Below are 21,911 nucleotides of genomic sequence, written 5' to 3'. Positions count from 1 at the left end.
ACATGTGATTGCACACCTCCAGTTCCAGAGAGACCCACCCGTCTGGAGCCACTCATGCAATTTGGTAAAGCACTTGGAGTTTTGCTTAACATCCTGGGGAATGCAATACAAGGTAGCATTTCCTCTATCAGAAATCATCCTTTCATGGCGTAGTCCCTGATTTGTTGATGCTGGGCTTTGGAAACGGAGGCAGCTCTGCATTAATCTGCAGATCCTCTGAATTTGTTTAAATCTTTCAGGTCAGGTTAGACAAATCTGCATCAGGAATGCAGATGCTCTTGGTTTGGGGCTTAAAAATCAGGGTTGGGAAACCTTCACCTTGATTTAGGTGCTTAGAGGTTACTTACCTAAATCAACACCCCTTGCCTGGGCTGTCATCGCTAGAGAAACTCCTGCATGTCCCAGGTTCTAACAGGGACATGGATTACCTTTGGGAGGGGGTCACACTCTTCTATCCATTCTGGACAGATTACAGATTATCCAGCCTTGATTATATGCTTTAGATGAAAGGAGGGCACTCTGTTGTGGAAGATGACCAATATCCACCCTCGAAAACACTAACAGGACAAGGAATGGGCACACAGACCCTAGGCTGTGTGTGAACTTCTGGACCATGTTCCCCAGCCCATATCCCATGGTCTTCCCAGTCACTATCAGTCTCCTCTTAGTTTTATCCCAGTGCGTGGAAACCCGCTCAAATCACCTTGGAGCACCCAAACATGAGTTTTACAAACTTATTTTCTCCCCCTTCACTTTACAGACATGCTGTCCTGGGCATTAGTGAATTCCTGGGCATTGTTCCCTCCAAGGCTGCTGCCAGCTTCTCTGGCTGTTGTTTGAGTGCTCTGGATAGGTGGGTTGCTGCACCTGGAACACCCAGACCATTCTAGCACCTAGTGGGTGAAGGTCTAGCAGTGCCAAGGCAGCCTGGCTATGAAATGAAAACACAAGTGCTTATCTCTCCAAGTTACAGCCGCCTCAGCAGAAAAAAACCTCAGAGGAACTGGATGATTTGCTCTCCCTCCTAAGACAGGTATTTGCTATTATTATTATCTTTTAAGCCTGGAAAGGATTATTGCAGTCGCCCAGCCTGACCTCTTCAAGAACCCAGAGCACAGATTTTCCTGTTTCACTTGAAGGCTCCTAAATCAAATGCAGACATGCCTCATAGCTCAGCCAGAACATATTTTTAACAGGGACAAAATGGGAAAAAAAGACATCCCAGAATTCAAGCAACAACATTTAGTTACACCCTCAGATAGTGGCTTCCACCACTGTTTCTCTTCAGCGATAAACACTGGCACTGTTTTTCTGCTTTGAATTTATGAGCTTCAGCTCCCCAGCCCCTGCTGTATTTTCTCCAGCCAAGCTAAGGTGCTACCTGAAATCTTTTATTTGGCTTTTTAGATTTCATTCCTCACTGCCTGTGAAAATGCAGCACGAGAATTGTCCTTGGGCTGAAGCCAGAGCTCTCATTGCAACACAGAGAGGCAAAGCAATGCCCCAGCACTTGCCTAGGCTCTTTCCATGCAAGTTTTCTTTCCCTCAGCACCCTTGCCGGGAGCAGTCCTTCATATAAATGAGGAAATAGAGCAAATGTTTCAGAGCTGGAGTTTTCTTGGTTAATTTATAACTGCCCTTAAGGGCGATTTACTCTCATCAATTCAGAGTGCCTGGGCTGAGGAGAAGCACTGTGAGGGTAATGTGGGCTCCATGGCACAAAGCATGCCATGGAGCAGTTCTGTGTCAGGGGCTGCAGTGCCTGCACCAAGCCCCGTGCCTGACAAAGGAGAGATTTAGATGAGATCTTAGGCAGAAGTTCTTCCCTGTGAGGGTGCTGAGGCCCTGACAGGTTGCCCAGAGAAGCTATGGCTGCCCCATCCCTGGCAGTGTTCAAGGCCAGGCTGGATGGGGTTTGAAGCAACCTGGTCTAGTGGAAGGTGTCCCTGCCTGTGGCAGGGGGTTGGAACTGGATGAGCTTTGAGGTCCCTTCCAACCCAAAGCACACTGTGATCTTATGATTCCATCAAACTGCTCTTACTTCACATTTTTGTGTGAAAGGTGTGGTGGACACAGGGCTGGGAGAAAAGACAACTGTGATGCACAGAATAAAGAGGTGAGAAGTGGCAACCAGATGGCATTTAATGCCTGATGGAAGCAAAGGAAGGGAAGAACAAGCTCCTGAACTACACTGTTGTGGGAAGTGTGTGTGTTATAGTGGGATGGCTGGAGGAGCCAGCTAGTGCTACCCCATCATGCTCCCAAAGAAAACTGTTGCTAGGGTAGTTATGCCAGCAGCCCCCATCAGGGCTGGTCCAGCTGTGTGCCAGCTGTAGAAGAGGGTGGAAGGGGGAAGGTGTGCAGCTTGAAGCAGGGTCTCACAGAACCTGCCCCGCTGCAGGTAGCCAAGTTGATAGTAAGGACCTCAGCACAGGAGTCAGCAGCATCCTGAATGCCTGTGGGACACTCTCCCCATTCCCATGAGGAAATGCTGGGAGCACCTGCCCGGGAGCACATTCACCATTGCGACACTGCTCTGGGCTGAGGCTGCTGCCAAAGATGCCCTACTTTCATCACCCTCCTTCCTTCCCCGGCTGGCTGCCCGTTTATTCTCCTTACTGGTTTTGTTGTTAAAAGCCTTTTAAAAAGCCCTGTGAAAGCTAAACAAGCGGTATCTGCTGGGTCAATTTTATCTGTTCTGCTAATGAAGGGAAAAAGAAAAAGATAGAGTCAGAGAAATGCCTTGGCAGAATGCAGCAGCCAGACACTTCCAGTGAAACAGCTTTAAGGGAGTTTGGAAAGGGCATTTTTGCATGCCAAGTCTCCCCTTTTAAAGCCATGTCACCTCTTTCTAAGCCATGTCTCCCCTTTTTAAGCCATGTGTCCCCTCCTATAGTGCCTGGGAGCCTTGGCTGAGTGCTCATCTTGCCTGTCATCCCCCCTGATTGACCATAGCCATTTCCAGATGTCCAGGTCACAGCTGCAGCTCTGGGTCTCCCCTTTCTTGGCAGCACCACCTGAGCTTGTCCTGGTCCCTTAAGCAGAGACTGAATGCAGGCCTGGAGGACCACACAGGACCCCTCCATAGCTCTCTGTGCCCAGCGCCATCACTGGAGTTCCCTTTCCCTCCCTCCTGCACTGGGTGCCTGCAGGAGAGCTGCAGGATAAGCCCCTCCAAGAAGAAACCCTTTGGGGTGCAGGCAGGACACAATGCAGCTATTCCTAATTAAATAAAACACAGCTATGGAATAGCCATTAGCTCACCTTCCCTGGGCTCTGGAGAAGCACAGGCTTTGCATAATTCATTAAGCAATGAATACAAATAACTGCAAAAGAAATAGAGTGAAACTAAACAAATGGAAACCACTGAGGCAGCCCAAATTCAGCCTGGTAGTGGGTCCTCATGAATGCTAAGCGGTGGCAGGGAAAGCTCATGTCCTCATTAGTGATGTCAAAACCCCCTTTGGCTTTACCTGAACCTAAAGTGAGCTTTCTGCTTGTCCCCAGCTCTGAGATGAGGCAGGAAACATCCTCATCATCCTCACCCCTCAGAGAGATGAGAGATCAGTCAACTCAGATTCCCAACCTCTACATGGGGGATGAGACCCCCCCCCCCCCATCCAAACCACCCCCCCAGACACAAGGTCACCAGCATACCCCATTTTGAGGGGAAAGCAGCAGAAAATGGGGTCATTTCTGAAGCTTCTGTTTCATAAATAAGTGCAAGGAGCCACCTGAGCACTAGGAGGATGCAGAGGTAACTAGAGAGTAATGTGAAATACCACCTCACCTCTTACCCCACTGGTATTAAATTCATTGCAAAATTCAAGGAGAACTAGGAAGCTGAAGAGGGAGTAAAACCATGTATGCAGAGGGACCACCGGAGGGCATCTTCAGCTGTCTCAAACTTTCAGTGCCCCAAGCAGACCACTTGATACTGCCTCAGCCATCAGGGCTCAGACAGAAGATGGCTCCATGTTGTTCATCACAAGCATTACAGACCATGGGCATCCATCACCTCCCTTTCAGAATAGCCCCTCATATGGGAAGAGCTGGGGAGTACTTGAGGGCTACAGGGATGCAATAATAACATTTTACTCAACAAAATTCATCATCTGGTCTTGCCATCAATGGTGTGATGACTTGCCTTGTGTGTGCACTCAAAGGGAACTATCTCCTTTCCTGGATAGCCTCATCAGCTCATTACTCCAGGCAGCACAAAACACATTCCCTTGCTCACATCAAGTTTCTTGTCCATGGTCGTCGACATCAGGGCATTGTAGAATCACAGAACGGTTTGGGATGGAAGGGACCTCAAAGCTCACCCAGTTTCCAACCCCTGCCACAGGCAGGGACACCTTCCACTAGACCAGGTTGCTCCAAGCCCCTGAGGTCCAACCTGGCTTTGAACACTGCCAGGGATGGGGCAGCCACAGCTTCTCTGGGCAACCTGTGCCAGGGCCTCACCACCCTCACAGGGAAGAACTTCTGCCTCAGATTTCATTTCAATCCCCCCTCTGTCAGGTTAAAGCCATTCCTCCTTGTCCTGTCCCTATACAGGTCCTTGTCAAAAGCCCCTCTCCAGCTTTCTTGTCAGACTTTTAGGCAGTGGAAGCTGCTCTAAGCTCTCCCTGGAGCCTTCTCTTCTCTGGAATCCTTCAGCAGCAAGAGTTAGCAAGAGATTTAAGAGAGGAAGAGGAAAGAGAGAGGATTGCACCTCTGCCATCTCTTGCTGTGGCTTGTGCTCTGTCCTACATGATAACGAGGATGCATCTACTCCAGCACTCCTGTATCTCCAGCTGTGCAAAAGCAGGGACCAGCATTCAGCCTCCCAGTGTGTGACAGGGCTGCAGCACTGCCGGTACTGCTGTTACAGAGCTCTCAGCAATTTATGAAGAGGAGCAAGCAGCAGCAGCCCCATTTCCACCCGTGTAGGAGGCATGGCCCACTTGGGCTCATTTTGCAGACGCGGATGAATTCTCATCAAGCTCTCAGTAGAGCTGGAAAGGTGAACCCAGAAATGCAGTCTTGTTTTCCCCACCAAACTGCAGTGCTGTAGATCTCACTGGCCTGCTTCCTGTGTGTTTTTTTCTGCATCGCTCACTAAATGCTATCAGAACACGTACGCCATTATGTTTTGGGCCAATTGGGTTCAAGTCGCTACTGGCACTACAGCAGGAACTGTTTCTGACCTTAGCACATATTTAGGTAACTGAATGCCTCCTGGAGTGGTTACACACATCTCATCTGCTAGATGTTGTGAAGAACTTGCAGGACCCAAGGATAAAGCCTGACTGATGGGGCAGTCATTCAGGGAATTAGCACTCTTGCTGGCACAGAGAAGATTCAGGAATAGGCTTAACCACGAAAAACCACTTGGATTATTTATGTTAGAGAGGTCCCAAGCCATGGAGACACTAGAAGAGAATATGCACATTTGTGGCTCAAGACTCTCATACCCACTGTCTTTTAAGCTCTCTAATCCTGACATGCACCAGTGCCCATCCTCTCCTGCACACTGCCTGGGCTCAGAGCTCAGCTGGGATGCTCAAGATCACAGTGCAGCACCAAGCACTCGGAGCAGCCAGCATCTAGTGTACAACCAAGCATAAGACTGCAAGCAGAGCCTCCAGCCTTTCAGCCCCAGCAAGGAAGGATGTCCTCATTCAAATCACAGGGAGTTCTGAGGCACAGGCAGCTCCACCAGTGCACACCTCCGTGGTTGTTATTCAAATCAGTTATTATACTAACAAATTGCTGTGTGCTGATCCATAGAAATGTGCATCCTGTTAACAACAGCAGCTTGCCCTGGCTGCCTCGGCTTTGTAGGAGTGGGGTTGGAGCTACACCTCCAGCCACCTTCTCTCTGTGCCTCACAGACCCAGTGCAACCCTGGAGCTATCAGAGACAGATCCTATCCTGCCTTCACCTGGGCTTCTCCTGCCCCTTACTCCTTTCCAGTTCAGGGGACCCTGACATTAAGCTCTCCCTTATAACCTGGAGCAAGGTTTAACCCATTCCATGGCTGCAGGGGGGCACGGAGAAGCTGAATGTGCTTCTGGCTATGCAAGCTGGGCACACCACAGGAAAAATCCCCCCATTGAAATGCATTCCATGCTTGGAACCAGGATGAAATTTACTTCCAAAGATGGAAAATGCTTTAGAAAGCAATAAGCAATTTAAAGATCTTAATATTCCCTCAGCCTCTTGTATTCTCCAGCCCCTGGGAATGGGATATCTCCTATAAGAAACACAAAGCAATGAGAGGAAACATCCATTCCCTTTTGAACGCATACTTCCATTTTGAATGTGACTTCATAGCAGCACCTCTATTCCTTGCTTGTGTGGGTGACTTTATTTCAATCATCTCAGAATATTTTCTTGGTAACTGCTTAAGAAAAGGCTGTGTTTTCAAACCACAGAGAACTTGGGTTGCAGTTCAAACACTAAGGAACCAGAGATTTGAGCCAAGGAGGAGTTTTTCCCCCTAGGGCAAGGAAAGGGAAAGCCAAGAGCCCAGCAGGGCTTGCCCCATAGAGACAAGTAATTTTTCCTGAAACTTCCATGTGAAGAGCATGGAATTTTTTTAATTAATGAGGAAATGCTGTTTGGCTGTTCCCATGACATGGAACACCCTGCGTCCTCAGCCCCAGCCAGACCACAGCCAAGAGACCCATTTGGTACCTGCCAGGGGAAACCCTGGAGCAGACAATGAAGATGCCAACACACTTCAGCTTAGGGAATGAGGATATTCAGTTGGACAGGGAGTCACAGCAAAGCACACCAGCTGTAGGAGGCAAACCGGGAGGAAAACACAACTTCTCTTACCTCATCAAACCTGGCCTCATCCTCGCAGTTTTCAAGCACTCTGGTGTAGAAGGAGAGCCCTGGAGAGGGGAAAGGAAAACCAGGTTAGTCCCAGGGGAGCACAGTCTGCAGGCATTGCCTGGGATGGGGAAAAGGTGTTTGTGAAGGTATGAAAGCACCATAGGCACACAAGGGTGTGCATAGGGGGGGCAGCAGGGACACAGAACATGCAGGAGGGTGAAACCAGCTATTAGTGGCACTAAACACCACATTAACCATAAGAAGGTTCTTCTGGAATGTGCTTAATGGGTGTGCTCAAGTCTTGTCCCATCTTTTGCAGTCAGATGAAACAGAGCATGGGGATGGGGATCGCAGCATTTTCTGCAGTGGCTTTTACATGGCTGAACAGGGGCTTCTCAAGCTTTGGAGTGGTGGGATTTAACTGATAGAAGGGAGATTTAGGTGATATATTAGGCAGTAGTTGTTTCCTGTGAGAGTGGTGAGGCCCTGGCACAGGGTACCCAGAGAAGCTGTGGCTGCCCCATCCCTGGCAGTGTTCAAGGCCAGGCTGGACAGGGCTTGGAGCAACCTGGTCTAGTGGAAGGTGTCCGTGCCCATGGCAGGGGGCTGGAACTGGATGAGATTTAAGGTCCCTTCAAACCCAAACTATACTGTGCTTCTATGATTCTATGCAGGTCTATACACCCTAGAAGTGTGCTCCAGCCTCAGGGATGAGATTTAGGAATGGCCACACCAAGAAAACCACCACAGCTCCTGCCCAGAGCAGAGGATCTGCATGTTTGAGTTCAGCCACACGGATGTAGCCACACATGGCCACCCTGACAGCAGCATCCCTCCATCGCTGCACCCCCAGATCTGCCTGAGCAATGGAGTCCCAAAAGCCCCCAGTCAGCTGGGAGCAGGGACGGGACACAGGGAGGAGATACTGTGGAGGGGAAGCCCCAGGAGAGCAGCCAAGCATGTGCATTAGTTACTGAAATAATCGGGTTTCCCCAAGGAGCCCCAGCTCGTGGTTGCCCCATGCTTTCACCTGCTCTCAATAGGATCTTACCCACCTCCCCCTGGAATCAATATTTCTAGTTAATATCCACTTCATAACACAGCAGGAGGAAAATGTATAAAAAATGCTAATATTTAATCACAGATTCACATTGAGACTTTCCCTTCCAGCAAAGAAAATTGTCTCCTGGGTAATTAAAAACATCTCTGTGTGCGAGTCTGGTTTGGGCCCAGCACTGCACAGAGAACCTGTGGCTAGGGCGAGCAGATGCCAGGTACCCCTTACTGCTGCATGTCAGCTTCTGCTTTTTCTTACCAAAAAGTGAGATATCCTGATGACACGGCTCTTGGCAGGGAATGCCCCATCCCTGTCTAATTTAACTATTACACAAAGAGAGTTATCATGTTGTCAGACTTCCTGCTGCCTGCAGCAGCCAACCTGGGTAAAGTAAACCCAAAAGGGTTTATCCCAAAACACCCTCCCAGTTCCCCGCCATGAGTCACTTCACCCACAGATACATGAGTTTCTCAGGAGTGTAGGCAGAGCACTGCATTTATCTCATGCAGGTGACTCTGGGTAAGGGTGGAGGAGACCCACATGGGCCATGGGACAGCCATCCACTCTTGCCCCGTGTACATTGGCCACCTCCCAGTGCAAGGGAACCTGGTGCTGGTTCCCTCCTTGCCTTCCATGGGATGGGATGGTAGTTGCAAGTGGAATGCAGCCCAGCCCCTCTTCACCCAAGGCAGGGGACCCAAACGGGGAATGGGACCATTACTCCATCAGGATGGAGCCACGAGGAACAGGGCCAGAAACATTATCAGAGGGCTGGAGCAGCTCTGCTATGGAGACAGGCTGAGAGAGCTGGGCTTGTTCAGCCTGGAGAAGAGAAGGCTCCGCAGAGACATTGGAACAGCTTCCAGTGCCTGAAGGGGATGACAGGAAAGCTGGAGAGGGGCTTTAGACAAGGGCCTGTAGGGACAGGACAAGGGGGAATGGCTTTAACCTGACAGAGGGGAGATTGAGATGAGATCTTAGGCAGAAGTTCTTCCCTGTGAGGGTGGTGAGGCCCTGGCACAGGTTGCCCAGAGAAGCTGTGGCTGCCTCATCCCTGGCAGTGTTCAAGGCCAGGCTGGACGGGGCTTGGAGCAACCTGGTCTAGTGGAAGGTGTCCATGGCAGGGGTTGGAACTGAATGAGCTTTAAGGTCCCTTCCAACCCAAACCATTCTGTGGTTCTATGATGTTCCCTATCATTACCCACCAGTGCTCCTGGAGCAATCCATGAATGATCTCCCTCATTTACACACACTGATTCAGAGAGGAAGCCTCACCAAGAAGCACTTTATAACTCCATCTGTGATCAATTAGCTGACAAGTGCTCTAATTGCATGAGGGCACAAGTCCCCTCCTTCGCAAATACACTGCATTAGGCTGCCCTAAGAGTGAAAACTGCAGCAGGCAAGTGACCCTGCACAAGCTCACGCCCTGCTGGGGGACAGGAGCAGGCACCTCTAAAATGGGCAGCACTGAAGAAAACCCACCATTTTTCTGCTTTGCTCCTGCAGCCAGCCTGAATGCATGTGCAGAATATCCCAGTTACCCCTGCCTGGCTGAGTTCCACTTGGAGAGCACCGAGGTGGAGAGCTGGAGAGCTGCAACTGCAACTGATCTGGAGCCCCCAAGCTCTGAAGGTATGAGCATCCGCATGGCGTTTGGTGAGCCAAATCCAATGCTTTGGTGGGAAATAAGTCCCTGGTACTCAGGGATGGGAGTGAACTTTGGCCACCCGTTCTGGGACAGATCCCACCTCTCCCTCCACTTCCAGACTAGGAGGTGGAGAGTCTGGCACCTCTCCCTGGTCCAGATCTGGGAGCTCCTCCTCATGCCTCAGTTTCTCTTGTTTGCAAAGTGAGGATATTGCATCTATGCCTCACAGAGGCTGCCCAAAGCGTGGGAATCCCTGGGAGAAGAGGAGCAGCGTTATTCCATCCCACACAGCTGTCAACCTCAGCCCGTTCTCAGGAATGTTTCTATCAAAGTTGTGATTTATTCATCTCCAACCTGAGCTGAAGTGGAGCAGTGTTTCAGAACAGAAATGCACCCTGCTGCCTGTCACACTGGAGTCAAACCCTTTCCTTCATTTCTTTACATGCAATAACAGATGCTTTCGGTTGAATGAACACATACCCACTTGGGGAGCTCTGCCTGAACCCTAGCCTGTGCTGTTGGCAGGTGAGGTGAGAGGGGGAGCCAGCTTGACTAGTGGAGAGCATCCCTCTCTGCAACACTCAGGAACTCCAGTAAAGCCAGGATATTGGGGACTCAATCTGTGGGTTGCTGTGAAGAGCACTCAGGGATGCCAGGCTGGTGGAGGTCACCTCACACCACACCAAAGGGGTCTAAACTTCCCTCTACCGTTGCTGGAGAAAGGCAGAAAACTTCCCCCTGGAGACTGGCACCAAACCCCAACCTTCGACAGTGGGATGCTCTCCCAGGCCTGGCAACAGGGGTCCAAGCCAACATGCCTGGCTAAATCCTGTCCTGTCCCATGACATCCTAACCCATCCCACTGCTCCACATCCTTCTTATGCTGGGGCCCCAGAGCTGGACACAGGACTGCAGAGGGGGTTCTCACCAGTGCGGAGCAGAGGGGGAAAATCTCTTCCCTCAACCTGCTGGTGATGCAGCCCAGGACATGGCTACCATACAGACTGGAGGAGCTCTGCCCCATCCACATGCCAAGTGCCCGGAGTGCTGGGGCACTTCATGGCCACCTCCAGCATGTCCTGGTCAGCAGCAGACCCTGGTCCCGGCTCTGGGGTGTGCTTACACACCCATAAGTACAATTGCACCATGGCTATGTCCTAAATGCCCCAGAAGCAGGGAGCCTTCTTGCAAAAGGCAATGGGATGCAGTGCTGTGCATCCTTAGAGTCGTGTGTTGGGAGCCACCTGAAACCCAGTGCTGAGACCCACCAGTGAGAGTCAGGGGCCAGCCCGGGCATCTGCAGGACTTGGCCTCATCCAAAGCAATCAGCAATCTGGCATGAAGCAATCCTCAAAGCACTACCAAGCACATCAAGAAAAGTCCAAATGCATTTGGGAACTCCTATCTTACTACTGTTACAATTGTTGAAACCCATGGTGTGTGAGAAAGACCACCTACCCATAAACAACACACTCCTTCTGTATCCTTACTGTGTGACTGATAATTCCAGTCCCTTCACCCACAACAAGGTCTTGTCCTGGATTCACATCTCATGTTTGCTGGCACCCCAGGCTCAGGACTGTCCCACAGCCCAAAACTACGCTGCTACTTGTCAAATAGGTACCCAGGGGATCTGTCTGTGCACTTCCCTGTCCGCAGGAAAGCTCTCCCCACTTTTTCCCCTTTTGGGACAAGGAATGTAGACAGGCTCTGGAGCTAAATGTTAGCATAAGATGTTAAAATGCTGTTCCTGTGCAGGAAAGGCTTGCTGCAGCTTTGGACACACATTGAGTGGCATGAACAGGGCACAACACCAAAACCCCTATTGACCACCATCCCATTTAAGGGAAGGATCCTACCTAACCCACCTCCCTGCTGCCTTCACTGACCCAACCCTGCATGGGATCACATCCTAACCCACCTCTACCACCCTTTAGTAGTAGGATTTTGCTAGCCATGACCTCAGGGTCCAGTCCTGCTGAGTCTGGTCACCAGGAGCCTCCCTGCTAGGACTGAGCTTGCAGAATACAGCAGCATCAAGTGTCCCAGTTGTGACCTCTGCAGTTTCCCAGGACAAGCAGGGGAAGAGACAACCCCACTTGCAGGCTTCTGATACCTGCTGCATTCCCAGCGTGGGACTGAACCGCCTCTGTGCACAGAAAGTGACAGAAGCAAACTACCAGGTAAAAATATTCTATGATTCTATGAACTGCCCCTGGGCTAAACCTGGGAAGCAGTGACAGGGAAGTAAGGGGGCAATTGCACCTTTCCAATGACTCTATGGTCATTAAGGCAGTGCAGGGAAAGCCATTTCAGCCAGTGCTGGCTGGTCTGGCTTGGAAGTGATGAAAATACCTGCTCCCCTGCTCTCCCACGACACGTTTGCAGAGAGAAGGGATTGCTGTTCCCAACTCCTGGCATGGATAAACCACCCCACAGCCTCCTCTCCCTGCTGGTGGGCTCCCACTTGCTGGCACCACATAGCAAGCTCACACCAAGCCTGCCCCAAGCCCCCGGGGGCTCAGGAAAGGTTTGGCTGCTACTGAGGGTATGCACCCCAGAGAGTTTTTGCTCCTTTTGCAGCTTCCCTTGGAAAGCTTTGGAGATGGTGTGGATCTGAACCAAAGCTGCAGCATCCTTAGAGGAAATCCAGGCAGATGCTGAGTCCCAGCACAAGGCAAGTTCTCCTCCTGGCCCTTCCAGTGGCACCTTCTTGGTGGCACAGCCTCACCACCAAGCCCCTGATGCTGTGGTGGGAGCTCAGCTCCCTCGGGCCGTGGCAGGGACCTGGCAGGGCTTTGTCACCCTGGGACTTCACCTGCTTTCTCTGGGACGAATCCATCTCCCCAGGGCTGCCCACGGGAAGGGAATGGGGGTTGCAGCGTCCCAGCCCAGGGGCAGGCGGGTTGGGGGGCCCAGGACAGCCGCTCTGCGTGCAGGGTGGGCAGCTCCTGCAGCCGGCAGACTCGCATCCCCCTTCCCAACCCAAGCGCGCCCTCGGTGGGGAAACTGAGGCAGGGAAGTGGCGGCAGAGAGCAGCCCACCCGGGACCCGCGGGACCACCCACTCCCCCCTACCTCGGAAAACCGCTTTGGCGATGCGGTCGGCTTTGCCGCGGAGGCCAGTGACGGTGCGGAGCTGCAGCAGCAGAGCCATGGGGCACGGTGGGGCGCGGAGCGGTGCAGAGAGCGGAGCGGTGCGGTGCGGTGCGGTGCGGTGCGGTGCCGCGCTCCCAGCTGCGCTCCGAGGCGCGGTGCGGTGTGCGGAGCGGTGCCCCCTCCGACGCTGAATTATTCAGCAGAGGCCCCGCCCCCAGCCCTCCCTTCCCTCCTTCCCCTTCCCATCCCTTTCCTCACTTTCCTCTTCCACTCCCTTCCCTCCTTTCGCTGCTGCTCTGAACGAGCTGCCCTCCGGTTGCATAATGTTGTGAGTCGGGAAACGGAGACAGGAAACATCCCCCCCTCAGCACACCCAGGTGGAGCCTTCGGGGTTAGAGTGTGTACCCACTCCCAGCCCTCCAAATATATGGCAGGGGAGGGGAGATAGGGGGATCCTCAGGGAGACCTGACTTCACTCACTACGACCTAGGACCACCAAGGACCAGCCAGCATGGGGGTCCTGTGCTGTAACCAGCGTCTCCTGGGGTTAGGTACAAGAGATGGGTAGGTCATTATCCATGTGCCCTCTGTTGCCAGCCAGCGGGGACAGGAGACAGAGCTAAGATCACCCCACCTGGCCCATGACCATGGCAGCAGGGCCACTACATCACAGCCCTTCAGCCAGACCACAGCCAACTTTGGACAGAGGATGGAACACATAGTGCTGTGAGATGCAGCAGGGTCCCTGACAGTGCAGGCAGTGTGGGTGTTCTGTGGGGCCAAAGCATCCCAGCCTGAAATGCCATCAGCACCACACTCTGCTGCACATTTATCCAAGCTGGAGAGTGCTCTGCGCTGCACATTTGCTGTGTTCTGGGCTGAACCTCAATAGGATCAAGTGGAATTTCCAGATATCAGTGCTAACTTTGCAGTCTGGACTTGTGGACTCCGTTTGGAATAGGTCTTGCCTGGAGGGTTTCACAAGAACACCTTTCCCAGGATCTTAAAGTTGTCCTTTATTTCAAGGAAGATGATGAATGCATGCCTTTGGGAAGAGCACAAGGGTCTTCAAGCCTCGCATATCTTCTTTTCCTGCTTGGGCACTTCCGGGAAGCATCCATCAGTGTTGAGACACAAACCCAGGAGAGCTTCATCATCATCAGAGAGAGAGAAGCAAGGGTGAAACCTTCACAAATGGATACTAAACCACTGGAAATAAGACAATTGGTTTCTGTTACAGAGCCTGCATTGCTGTAGTCCTGTCCGCAGAGAAGATCATTATGCTTATTCTTAAGAGCATGAGGGTGAAGAACCTTGGGATTAACAGCGTGTGCCGTTTCTCATTAGGTTCATAATTACCTCCTGGCAGCATGGCCTGGAAGGAAGGGTGCTGTTGCACAGACACAGGACATGGCAATGAAGACAGCAGCTTGCTGAGGGCTCAGGTTTGTGGCACGTTTGTGATAACAGTGGGAGGGGAGAATGCAGCCTTGCCCAAGTTGATCCATGACATGCAACTGAGAACTGGTGCCTATGCAAGAGCTCAAGAGGTGCTATCATGCATGACCCAGAGATATGTCTACTATGTCTGATGCTGCTGAAAAGAAAGCATTTTTGGGTCTCTAGTTGGTCTTTCCCAGCTGAGCCATCCAGGCTGGTGCTGCTTTTCATAGTCATTGAATTACAGACTGGTTTGGGTTGGAAGGGACCTTAAAGCTCATCCAGTTCCAACCCCCTGCCATGAGCAGGGACACATTCCAGTAGACCAGGTTGCTCCAAGCTCCATCCAACCTGGCCTTGAACATTGCCAGCGATGGGGCAGCCACAGCTTCTCTGGGCAACCTGTGCCAGGGCCTCACCACCCTCACAGGGGAGAACTTCTGCCTCATATCTTATCTAAATCTGGGGTGGCACATAATAGCCATGTGAAACCCCTCAGTCAACTACTGCTCGTCTGCTCTGATGCAGAAGAAGATGTCCTCACCTTCATCTCCTACATCTCCATTTCTCAAATTTACTTGATTTGAGAGCAAGCAAATTACGCCAGCATCTCTAGAGGCACCTTCAGAGGAACCCATGCTGTCCTTAAAGCACAAGTACCACAGAAAACACCTTCTGTGTCTTTTGTTCATTTCAAATCTCTTACTCAATATCAGAGAGCAGATAACAAAGTGAAAAAATCCAGTGTAAAGGGTGTTGACTGAATTGTTCACCTCAGAAGGCAGCATCACTTCGAGCTGCACTGTGCAATTGGGTGAGTGGTGCTGGGTGCAAACACCAGCCTGAAGAATCTGGCAAAGACTGTGAATTCTCTTTTCCTGATTTTGTTTTATCCCAGACATGATTTAGCTGTAAAAGCACAGGTGGAGGGTTCCTGGGGAGTGGTAACCTGTAGGTTTACCCCCAGACTTCAAGAGACATGGCAAAGCAAGAAAGAAGAAATCAAGACAGAAGATGATATGCACATCAATATTTAATACTGTGCATTAAATCTGACCGTAATCTGTCTGCTGTAGCTGCTGAAAGCAGTACAAGAAACTATTGCCCTTTGTCTGCTGGACATGAGCTTCCTCTTAGCATTCCGCAACTCAGCAAAGTTCACTCCTACCTAAGATACCTTCAGAGCTCAATGCTCTTCAGTATGGTGGAAGATCTACACTTGCCCCCCCGATGATTTATCCACCCATTATACCTGTAAATTGGATAATGAAGATGAGCAGGAGCAAGATAGGAACCCAGCTGCAATGAAGACAACAAAACACAAGGAGTGTCAAAATGTTCTCTCCAGCTTGAGAGCCAAAGAGGCCTGCCTGTGATTAACAGCGCAAGGTGAGAAAATGCCCTTTATAAACACTAATTTCAGTTTTCCAGTGCCTCTGCAATTTTCACATCGCTGCATGTGAATAAAATTACACACCCACCTCTGAATCACTGATGACTGCTCTTATTTACTATGGGTTTACACCAAAAGCAAGGGGGAAAGGGCTGCTTGCCATGGCAGAATCAGGCCTTAACTAGTCCCTCCGTATACATCACCCACAGCAGTGGTATTCCATTAAAATAAATCCAATTGCACATGCTGAAGCAATAGTCTTATGATGATGCTACAGCGAGTTAAGTCCAAAATTAATGAGATTTTCTCTTCTTAACAGTTTTGCTCATTTTTTTACCCAGCTCTTCTCTTCCCACGCTTGGAAAAAATCACATCAGCCTCCCCGTTTGTCAAACCACTGAAATCTCTCCTATTAATTACAGAAAATTGCTGTCGTTTTCTTTCCCCTCTTTGTTTTTTGTTGCCTGAGAGTTGGACCGAGGTTTCACACCTGGGGGATGATTTTGACTCCTTTCATGAACAATTTTGACCCCTTTCATCAACAGGAATCACTGCGACAGGTTCTGAGTTAGGCTTAAATGCTAATGGTGGGTGATAGTGTATTGTGTAAGTGCATGTTTGTACTTGTATAGAGCTGTATGTTTTCCTGTATAATGTTTCTCTCCTTGTGCCATCCAAGTTGCTGAGTAAAATCCCCAGGAGCACAATAGCCTGAGTGGATCCAGGCTATGGTAACACATTCTGAAGAAGGCAGCTCTCCTTTCAGTAACATACCCACAATAAATAAGCCAAATAACCCACTCCAAATTGTCTTCCAATTCCTAGAAATGGATAACTGAACCATCCCCTTTCCATGTGTCTGCAGACCTGCACAGTGACGATTCTTGAGTCCCTTCCAACAAGAATTTGATGATTTGATAAAATCAGCAATAAAAACCAGTCCTGCACATGGGTCAGGACAATTCCAAGCACAAATTGGGCAGCAACCGGATTGAGAGCAGCCCTGTGGAGAAGGACTTGGGGGTGTTTGTCAATGAGAAGCTCAGCATGACCCAGCAGTGTGCGCTTGAGCCCAGAAACCAACCGTGTCCTGGGCTGCATCACCAGCAGTGTGACCAGCAGGTCGAGGGAGGGGATTCTCCCCCTTGGCTCCACTCTGTTGAGACCCCCCCGGGTAGCCCTGCATCCAGCTCTGGGGCCTCAGTATATAACAAGGATGTCGAGCTGTTGGAGCAAGTTCAGAGGAGGCCACAAAGGTGCTCTGAGGGCTGGAGCACCTCTGCTATGGAGACAGGCTGAGAGAGCTGGGCCTCCTCAGCCTGGAGAAGAGAAGGCTCTGTGGAACCTTAGGGTATCTTCCAGTGCCGACTAGATGAGCTTTAAAGCTGCTTCCAACCCAAATCATTCTGTGGCTACAGGCAGAGTGCACTGGGGACAATGTCCTTTGGGGACCATGAGCTTTAGGGACAGCATGTTGTTAGGGCAGTGGCGCTGGGCATTGGAAAGGGGAAGCAGAGAACAATTACACAGCCCTGGCTGATGGGCTGCTTTCAAGCCTAGAAAATACCGTAATCGGAGAGCTCTTGAGCCAGGACATGCAGTAGCTCTGTACAAGGATAGACAGGATTTCAGTTTTCCAGTGGGTGATTTTGCTAAGAGAAATATCACCTGCCTTTCCCTCCAGGCAGCTTTATTTATTGCTGAAAGCCTGCAGCGCTCAGCTCTAGAGATTCCCATGGTGGGTCCATGTCTACAACATCACTAATGGACAATGTAGTCATCTCCCACCATCAGTCCCAAATCCTGCAAAGCAGGAGCAGCAACCAAACCAGCTTTTCCATCAGTGCCTCAGCATCAGCCTGGAGGGGAGCCCTGGCTGCATGGTGAAGGAGGAGTTGTGAGGGACATGACAAAAAGGAGCAAAAAAGACCCTTCTGCAATGCCAATGATCGTCAGACCAAGTTCAGGGCCCATGGTCACAGGAGCTGGTGGCAGAACCTCCTTGCCCTGTGGAGCAGGTGCCAGAGCCTTCTCTCCCCGAGGGACAGCAATGTGCATTTCATCATTTCCCATTGGATTCACTTATTTTCTGGCCAGGCTCTTCCTTGTGAAGCCTCTTTGCCCCAACAGAACTGAGCTAGACCCTTAGAGAAGGAATAACAAGGAGATTCTCACGGCAAATAGCCAAATCAAAGCACCTTTCTGGAGCTTCTCTAGCCCTTTTTGTGGGCAGCTGTCAAGTATCACCCCACAGTTCCCCAAAGAGCAGTCGCACTAATTTAACCCCACACTGAGGGACCTGAAGTCCCCACTGATGAACCACCCCATGGAGCAGTAGCTGTGCACTGTAGGTGCATGGAGAGCATCCTAGAGACTTATTCATGACTGCTGTAATCAGGGCAAAGGGAGGAGCACAGAAAGGACTGGGAGCAGCCCTTGTCTCCTGCCATCTTTCACCACTCTGTTCACAGACTCCATTTTTGACATCCCAGCTCTTCCCAACCTTGGTTCTGCCAGAGTAAGTCTCCCTCCTTCTGCCATCATTCCCCCCTGCAGTTGAGGCTCTTTCAGTTATAAGAGTTTCAGGGATGCAACTGTTAGAACTGAGGCACTGTGGGATAAAGCTGCTCGCAGCATCATCTGTAATTTTGAGTGCTGCAGTAGGCGGCCCTGCTTGTGTGTATCAGTCTCCAAAAGAAAGGGGAAAAGGCTGTGGAGGTATTTTTTTGTACAGAAGGATAAGTGTGAGCAAGGAAAAGGGGGAATGCTGAACCCGAGGCAAAGTGGTAAACTCTCCTGTGTAAATCAGTGCTTGCAAGGTGTCCTTGTGAGATCTTCTGGACTGGGTGTCCTACCCTGATGCAACAAGGAGACCTGAACCCTTAGTACCAGCAGGTCCTCTGTCATAGGATCAGGGAGCTGTTAAGTTTGGAAAAGGCATTTAAGATCATTGAGTCCAATCATTAACCCAGCACTGCCAAGCCCACCACTAAACCATGTCCCTAAGCATCACATCTACATGTCCTTTAAACCTCTCCAGGGATGGTGAGTCCACCACAGCCCTGGGCAGCCTGTTCCAGTGCTTGACAGCCCTTCTGGGGAAAAATTTTTTCCTGATATCCAATCTGAACCTCTGCTGGCACAGCTTAAGGCCATTCCCTGGAGTGATGTCTTACCCCTGGAGTGGTGACAAGACCCTCACTCATTTCCAGAGAAGCCGACACTTCTGCTTGGGGTTTTCTGGCAAGGCTGAGCTGGTCAGTGCATCCATGGAGGGTCCAGGCTCTGTTATAGTCCTCGGATCTACAGAAGAGACACGTGGACTATAGCTCCCTGTCATCCTACAAAAGCATCATTTCCAGGCAGATAAAGAAGATGTTGGGGACCCCAAAGCTTTGCTGTCTGAGACAGGAGCTCCAAGCACCCTGATGCAGTGCTTCTCCCAAGAGCAAGCTCCATTTAAAATCCTGAAAAGTTTCTGCCTCTGTGGGTGCTGTTGTAAAGCCATTGCTTCTGCTAATTCCCAGCTTCACCCTGGTCATGGCTGTCTTCTTGCTCCTTCTGTCTTCCCCTTGTTCTCTGCAGATTAATTTCCTTACTGCAATCCTCTCCCCTCAGCCTCTCTTTTGCTTGACTAAATAAGCCCAGCTCTTCCATCCCCTCCTCATGGACAGGACCTCTTTTCCCTCATGGTCCTTTATCTGCAGCTCCTCAGGCTAGGGTAAGTGCAGCAGTGCCAGGTTCTCCATATCACCCCCTGGGCCGTGTTTGAGGTCACAAACGCTATCACCTTGCAGGTCTGGGATCACAGGCACCCTCAGTTCCTTCTCAGTCTTTAGTGCATGGCTTTGCATTTTGCAGGTATCCCAAGAGTGCTTCCATAGAATCACAGAACAGTTTGGGTTGGAAAGAACAGAGCAGAGGGGGAGGATCCCCTCCCTCAACCTGCTGGTCATGCTGCTGGTGCTGCAGTCCAGGACACAGTTGGTCCCCTCCCACCAGTGCTCTTGTTCCCCAGCTAGAAGACCTGCAGTTTTCAAAGCACGTAATCTAAGCAGTCAAGCAGGACTGACTTTTGGCAAATCCATTTGGCCTTTTGTATCATTTTCCATTTGCTTTCACATCTTCCCATTTCATCCTCTGAGACAGATTGGAAAGCTGTGCTGATGCTGGGTCACAAGCCCACAGCGACCCAGACAACCTTCTGACTCCTTTTGAAATGCCAGAGCTGTACTTGTTACTCCACGGCTGTAGCAATGCAGCAGCTCCCAGTGAGTGGAGGATTTGTGTTTATTTATTTAATTTCTATGTATTTATTTATTTATCATGACACAGAGCTTTTCCCATTCTCTTAAATTCAGTGCAATTAGCAAACCCAGATTTCCTCATTCCTCCACACTGCAGAGAGGAGCCAGCTTGTAAAGACATATGCTGGGTCTCTGCACGAGGTCTCCTGTGCCTGTAGCAAACTCACCGGGGATCCATCCCAGCAAAACTCCATGGATCCCACGCCTCCCAGCTTCTCCCCTGTCCCAGGGTGGCTGAATCCACATCTCACTGGCAGCAGGAGCCCAGCAGTGCTGGGAGAGCAGGCGGCTGGCAGACCTTTGCCGGGCCAGCACTATAATGTCCTAGCTGGAGGTGGGTGCTGAAAGCCCCTGGATTTCTGTTTTGTTTCTTTTCTTCTGTTTTATTTTTAATTTGAAACACCTCACAGCTCAGATTGAGATGCAAATAGAGAGCAGCCCCTCCAACTCCCGCACCTCCTGGTTCCTCTGACGAGCAAGGATCATTTATAAGGATTATTTTAATAGAATGTGCAGATGTCTGTGTGCAATTTTATCTTTTTCCATTTTTTTTTTTCAGGCAACTTCCCAAAGCTGTTCCAGGACAGGTCCCTGGTTGCTCTCCTGGGCAGGAGCAGAGCCCACTATTCCAGTTACACAAAACTCCAAAAGCCTAAAATATGCAAACCCTGGGACTTGGTTTGCATTTCAGGGGATTTCTGAATCCCCTGCGTCAGGAGGGGAGAGGGCAGGGGTTCTTGAGGAGGGGTGCAGGCCATGGTGCCAGGGTGGGTGCAGACAGAGCGTGCTGGTGTGGGTGCAGTGCTGAGGGCTGGCTGCATGCAGGCAGTGGGTGCAGGCGATGTTCAAGAGTGGGGGGTGCAGGGGATCTTAGGGTGCCAGAAGGGTGCAGCAGGTTCAGTGGATGGGTTCTGGGCTCCTCCTCACCTCCGTTGCCTGGTGATGGTGTTTGTGATGGTTCTGAGGGCAGCTGTAGCACAGGGACGTTCCATATCTCCAGCACAGCTGGCAGCAGGTAAGGGCTGAGCATGGCCAGACTGGCACCCTGGGGCCCTCCACCCTGCCCCATGCACCCTGTACCCTTCCTATTACAATACAACTTTTAACCCAGGCTGCAGGCTGCAGACACTGCAGACACTCCATCTCTTGACTGCTCTGCCCTTGTAACCCCATGTCTGTGTGTTTCCTCAGGTGGTTTTAGATAGGTCAGGAGTTGTCTTTTGTATCGGTGACTGTAGAGGGACAGAGCAGAGCATTTTCTCACCCCTTCATGCATATGACATGAGAACAGTGAGTAACGCATGCAGCCTTTGGAGAGGCTTTTCCTGTGCAATGAGAGACCCCAAATGTCTCTCATCCAGATGAGCTGTGATGTGTTTCAGCTCATCCTCCCTCTGCCCTCTCAGCTGAAGCACTTTCCTCAGCTCCTTGCCAACATTGATAATAACTTCTTAACATTGATGATAACTTCTTAATGCAAATTGTGGACAAACCAACTAGAAGAGGAGCGCTGCTGGATCTAGTACTCACCAACAAGGAGGGTCTGGTTGAAGCGGTGATGGTCAATGGCAGCCTTGGCTGCAGTGACCATGGGATGGTGGAGTTTAGGATCCTGTGTGGGAGGAATAGAATACCTAGCAAGGCCACAATTCTGGATTTCCAAAGGGCCAACTTTGGCCTCTTCAATCAATTGCTAAGGGTAGTCTCATGGGAAAGGGTGGTAAAGGGGCTCAAGACAGTTGGTCAGCATTCAAGGACCACTTCTTCCAAGCTCAGGATCAGAGTATCCCAATGGATAGGAAGTCAAGTAGGGGAGCCAGGTGACCAGCATGGTTAAACAAGGAACTGCTGGGCAAACTCATGCGGAAAAAGAGAATCTATGGATTGTGGAAGGAGGGGCTGGCCACTTGGGAGGAATGTAGGAGATGCAGTGTTAGAGAATGTAGGGAGGCAATTAGGACAGCTAAGGCCTCCTTGGAACTTAATCTTGCAAGAAGTCGGGTTAAGGACAATAGAAAGGGCTTCTTCAAATACATAGCGGATAAAACTAACACAAGAGGCAATATAGGCCCACTGCTGAATGAGATGGGTGCCCTGGAGACAGAGGATATAAAGAAGGCAGAAGTGCTGAATACCT

At 50.6% G+C, this 21,911-nt stretch overlaps 2 protein-coding genes across 11 annotated transcripts in view; one reads left to right on the top strand and one right to left on the bottom strand.

Annotated features, from left to right (window-relative positions):
• OTOF (otoferlin) overlaps nucleotides 1-12,811 on the bottom strand; it is a 97,940-nt gene extending 85,129 nt beyond the window's left edge. For all 10 annotated transcript variants that reach the window (XM_061461184.1, XM_061461186.1, XM_061461187.1 and 7 more), the window contains exons 1-2: nucleotides 12,614-12,811; nucleotides 6,829-6,887 (exon numbers count right to left, since the gene is read on the bottom strand). In XM_061461184.1, coding sequence (XP_061317168.1) covers nucleotides 6,829-6,887; nucleotides 12,614-12,692 — 138 coding nt within the window. In that variant the 5' untranslated portion in view covers nucleotides 12,693-12,811. The remainder of the gene's footprint in view (nucleotides 1-6,828; nucleotides 6,888-12,613) is intronic.
• Nucleotides 1-21,911, top strand: part of ESCO2 (establishment of sister chromatid cohesion N-acetyltransferase 2) — a 255,473-nt gene that overhangs the window by 80,768 nt on the left and 152,794 nt on the right. The gene's annotated exons all lie outside the window — the stretch shown is intronic.

Source organism: Pezoporus flaviventris, unplaced genomic scaffold (genome assembly GCF_033815535.1).
Source record: "Pezoporus flaviventris isolate CSIRO_AGI_PZ_B2104156 unplaced genomic scaffold, CSIRO_AGI_Pfla_v1 ptg000031l, whole genome shotgun sequence".
NCBI classification, from domain to species: domain Eukaryota; kingdom Metazoa; phylum Chordata; class Aves; order Psittaciformes; family Psittacidae; genus Pezoporus; species Pezoporus flaviventris.
This window is presented reverse-complemented; position numbering and strand designations above follow the sequence as displayed.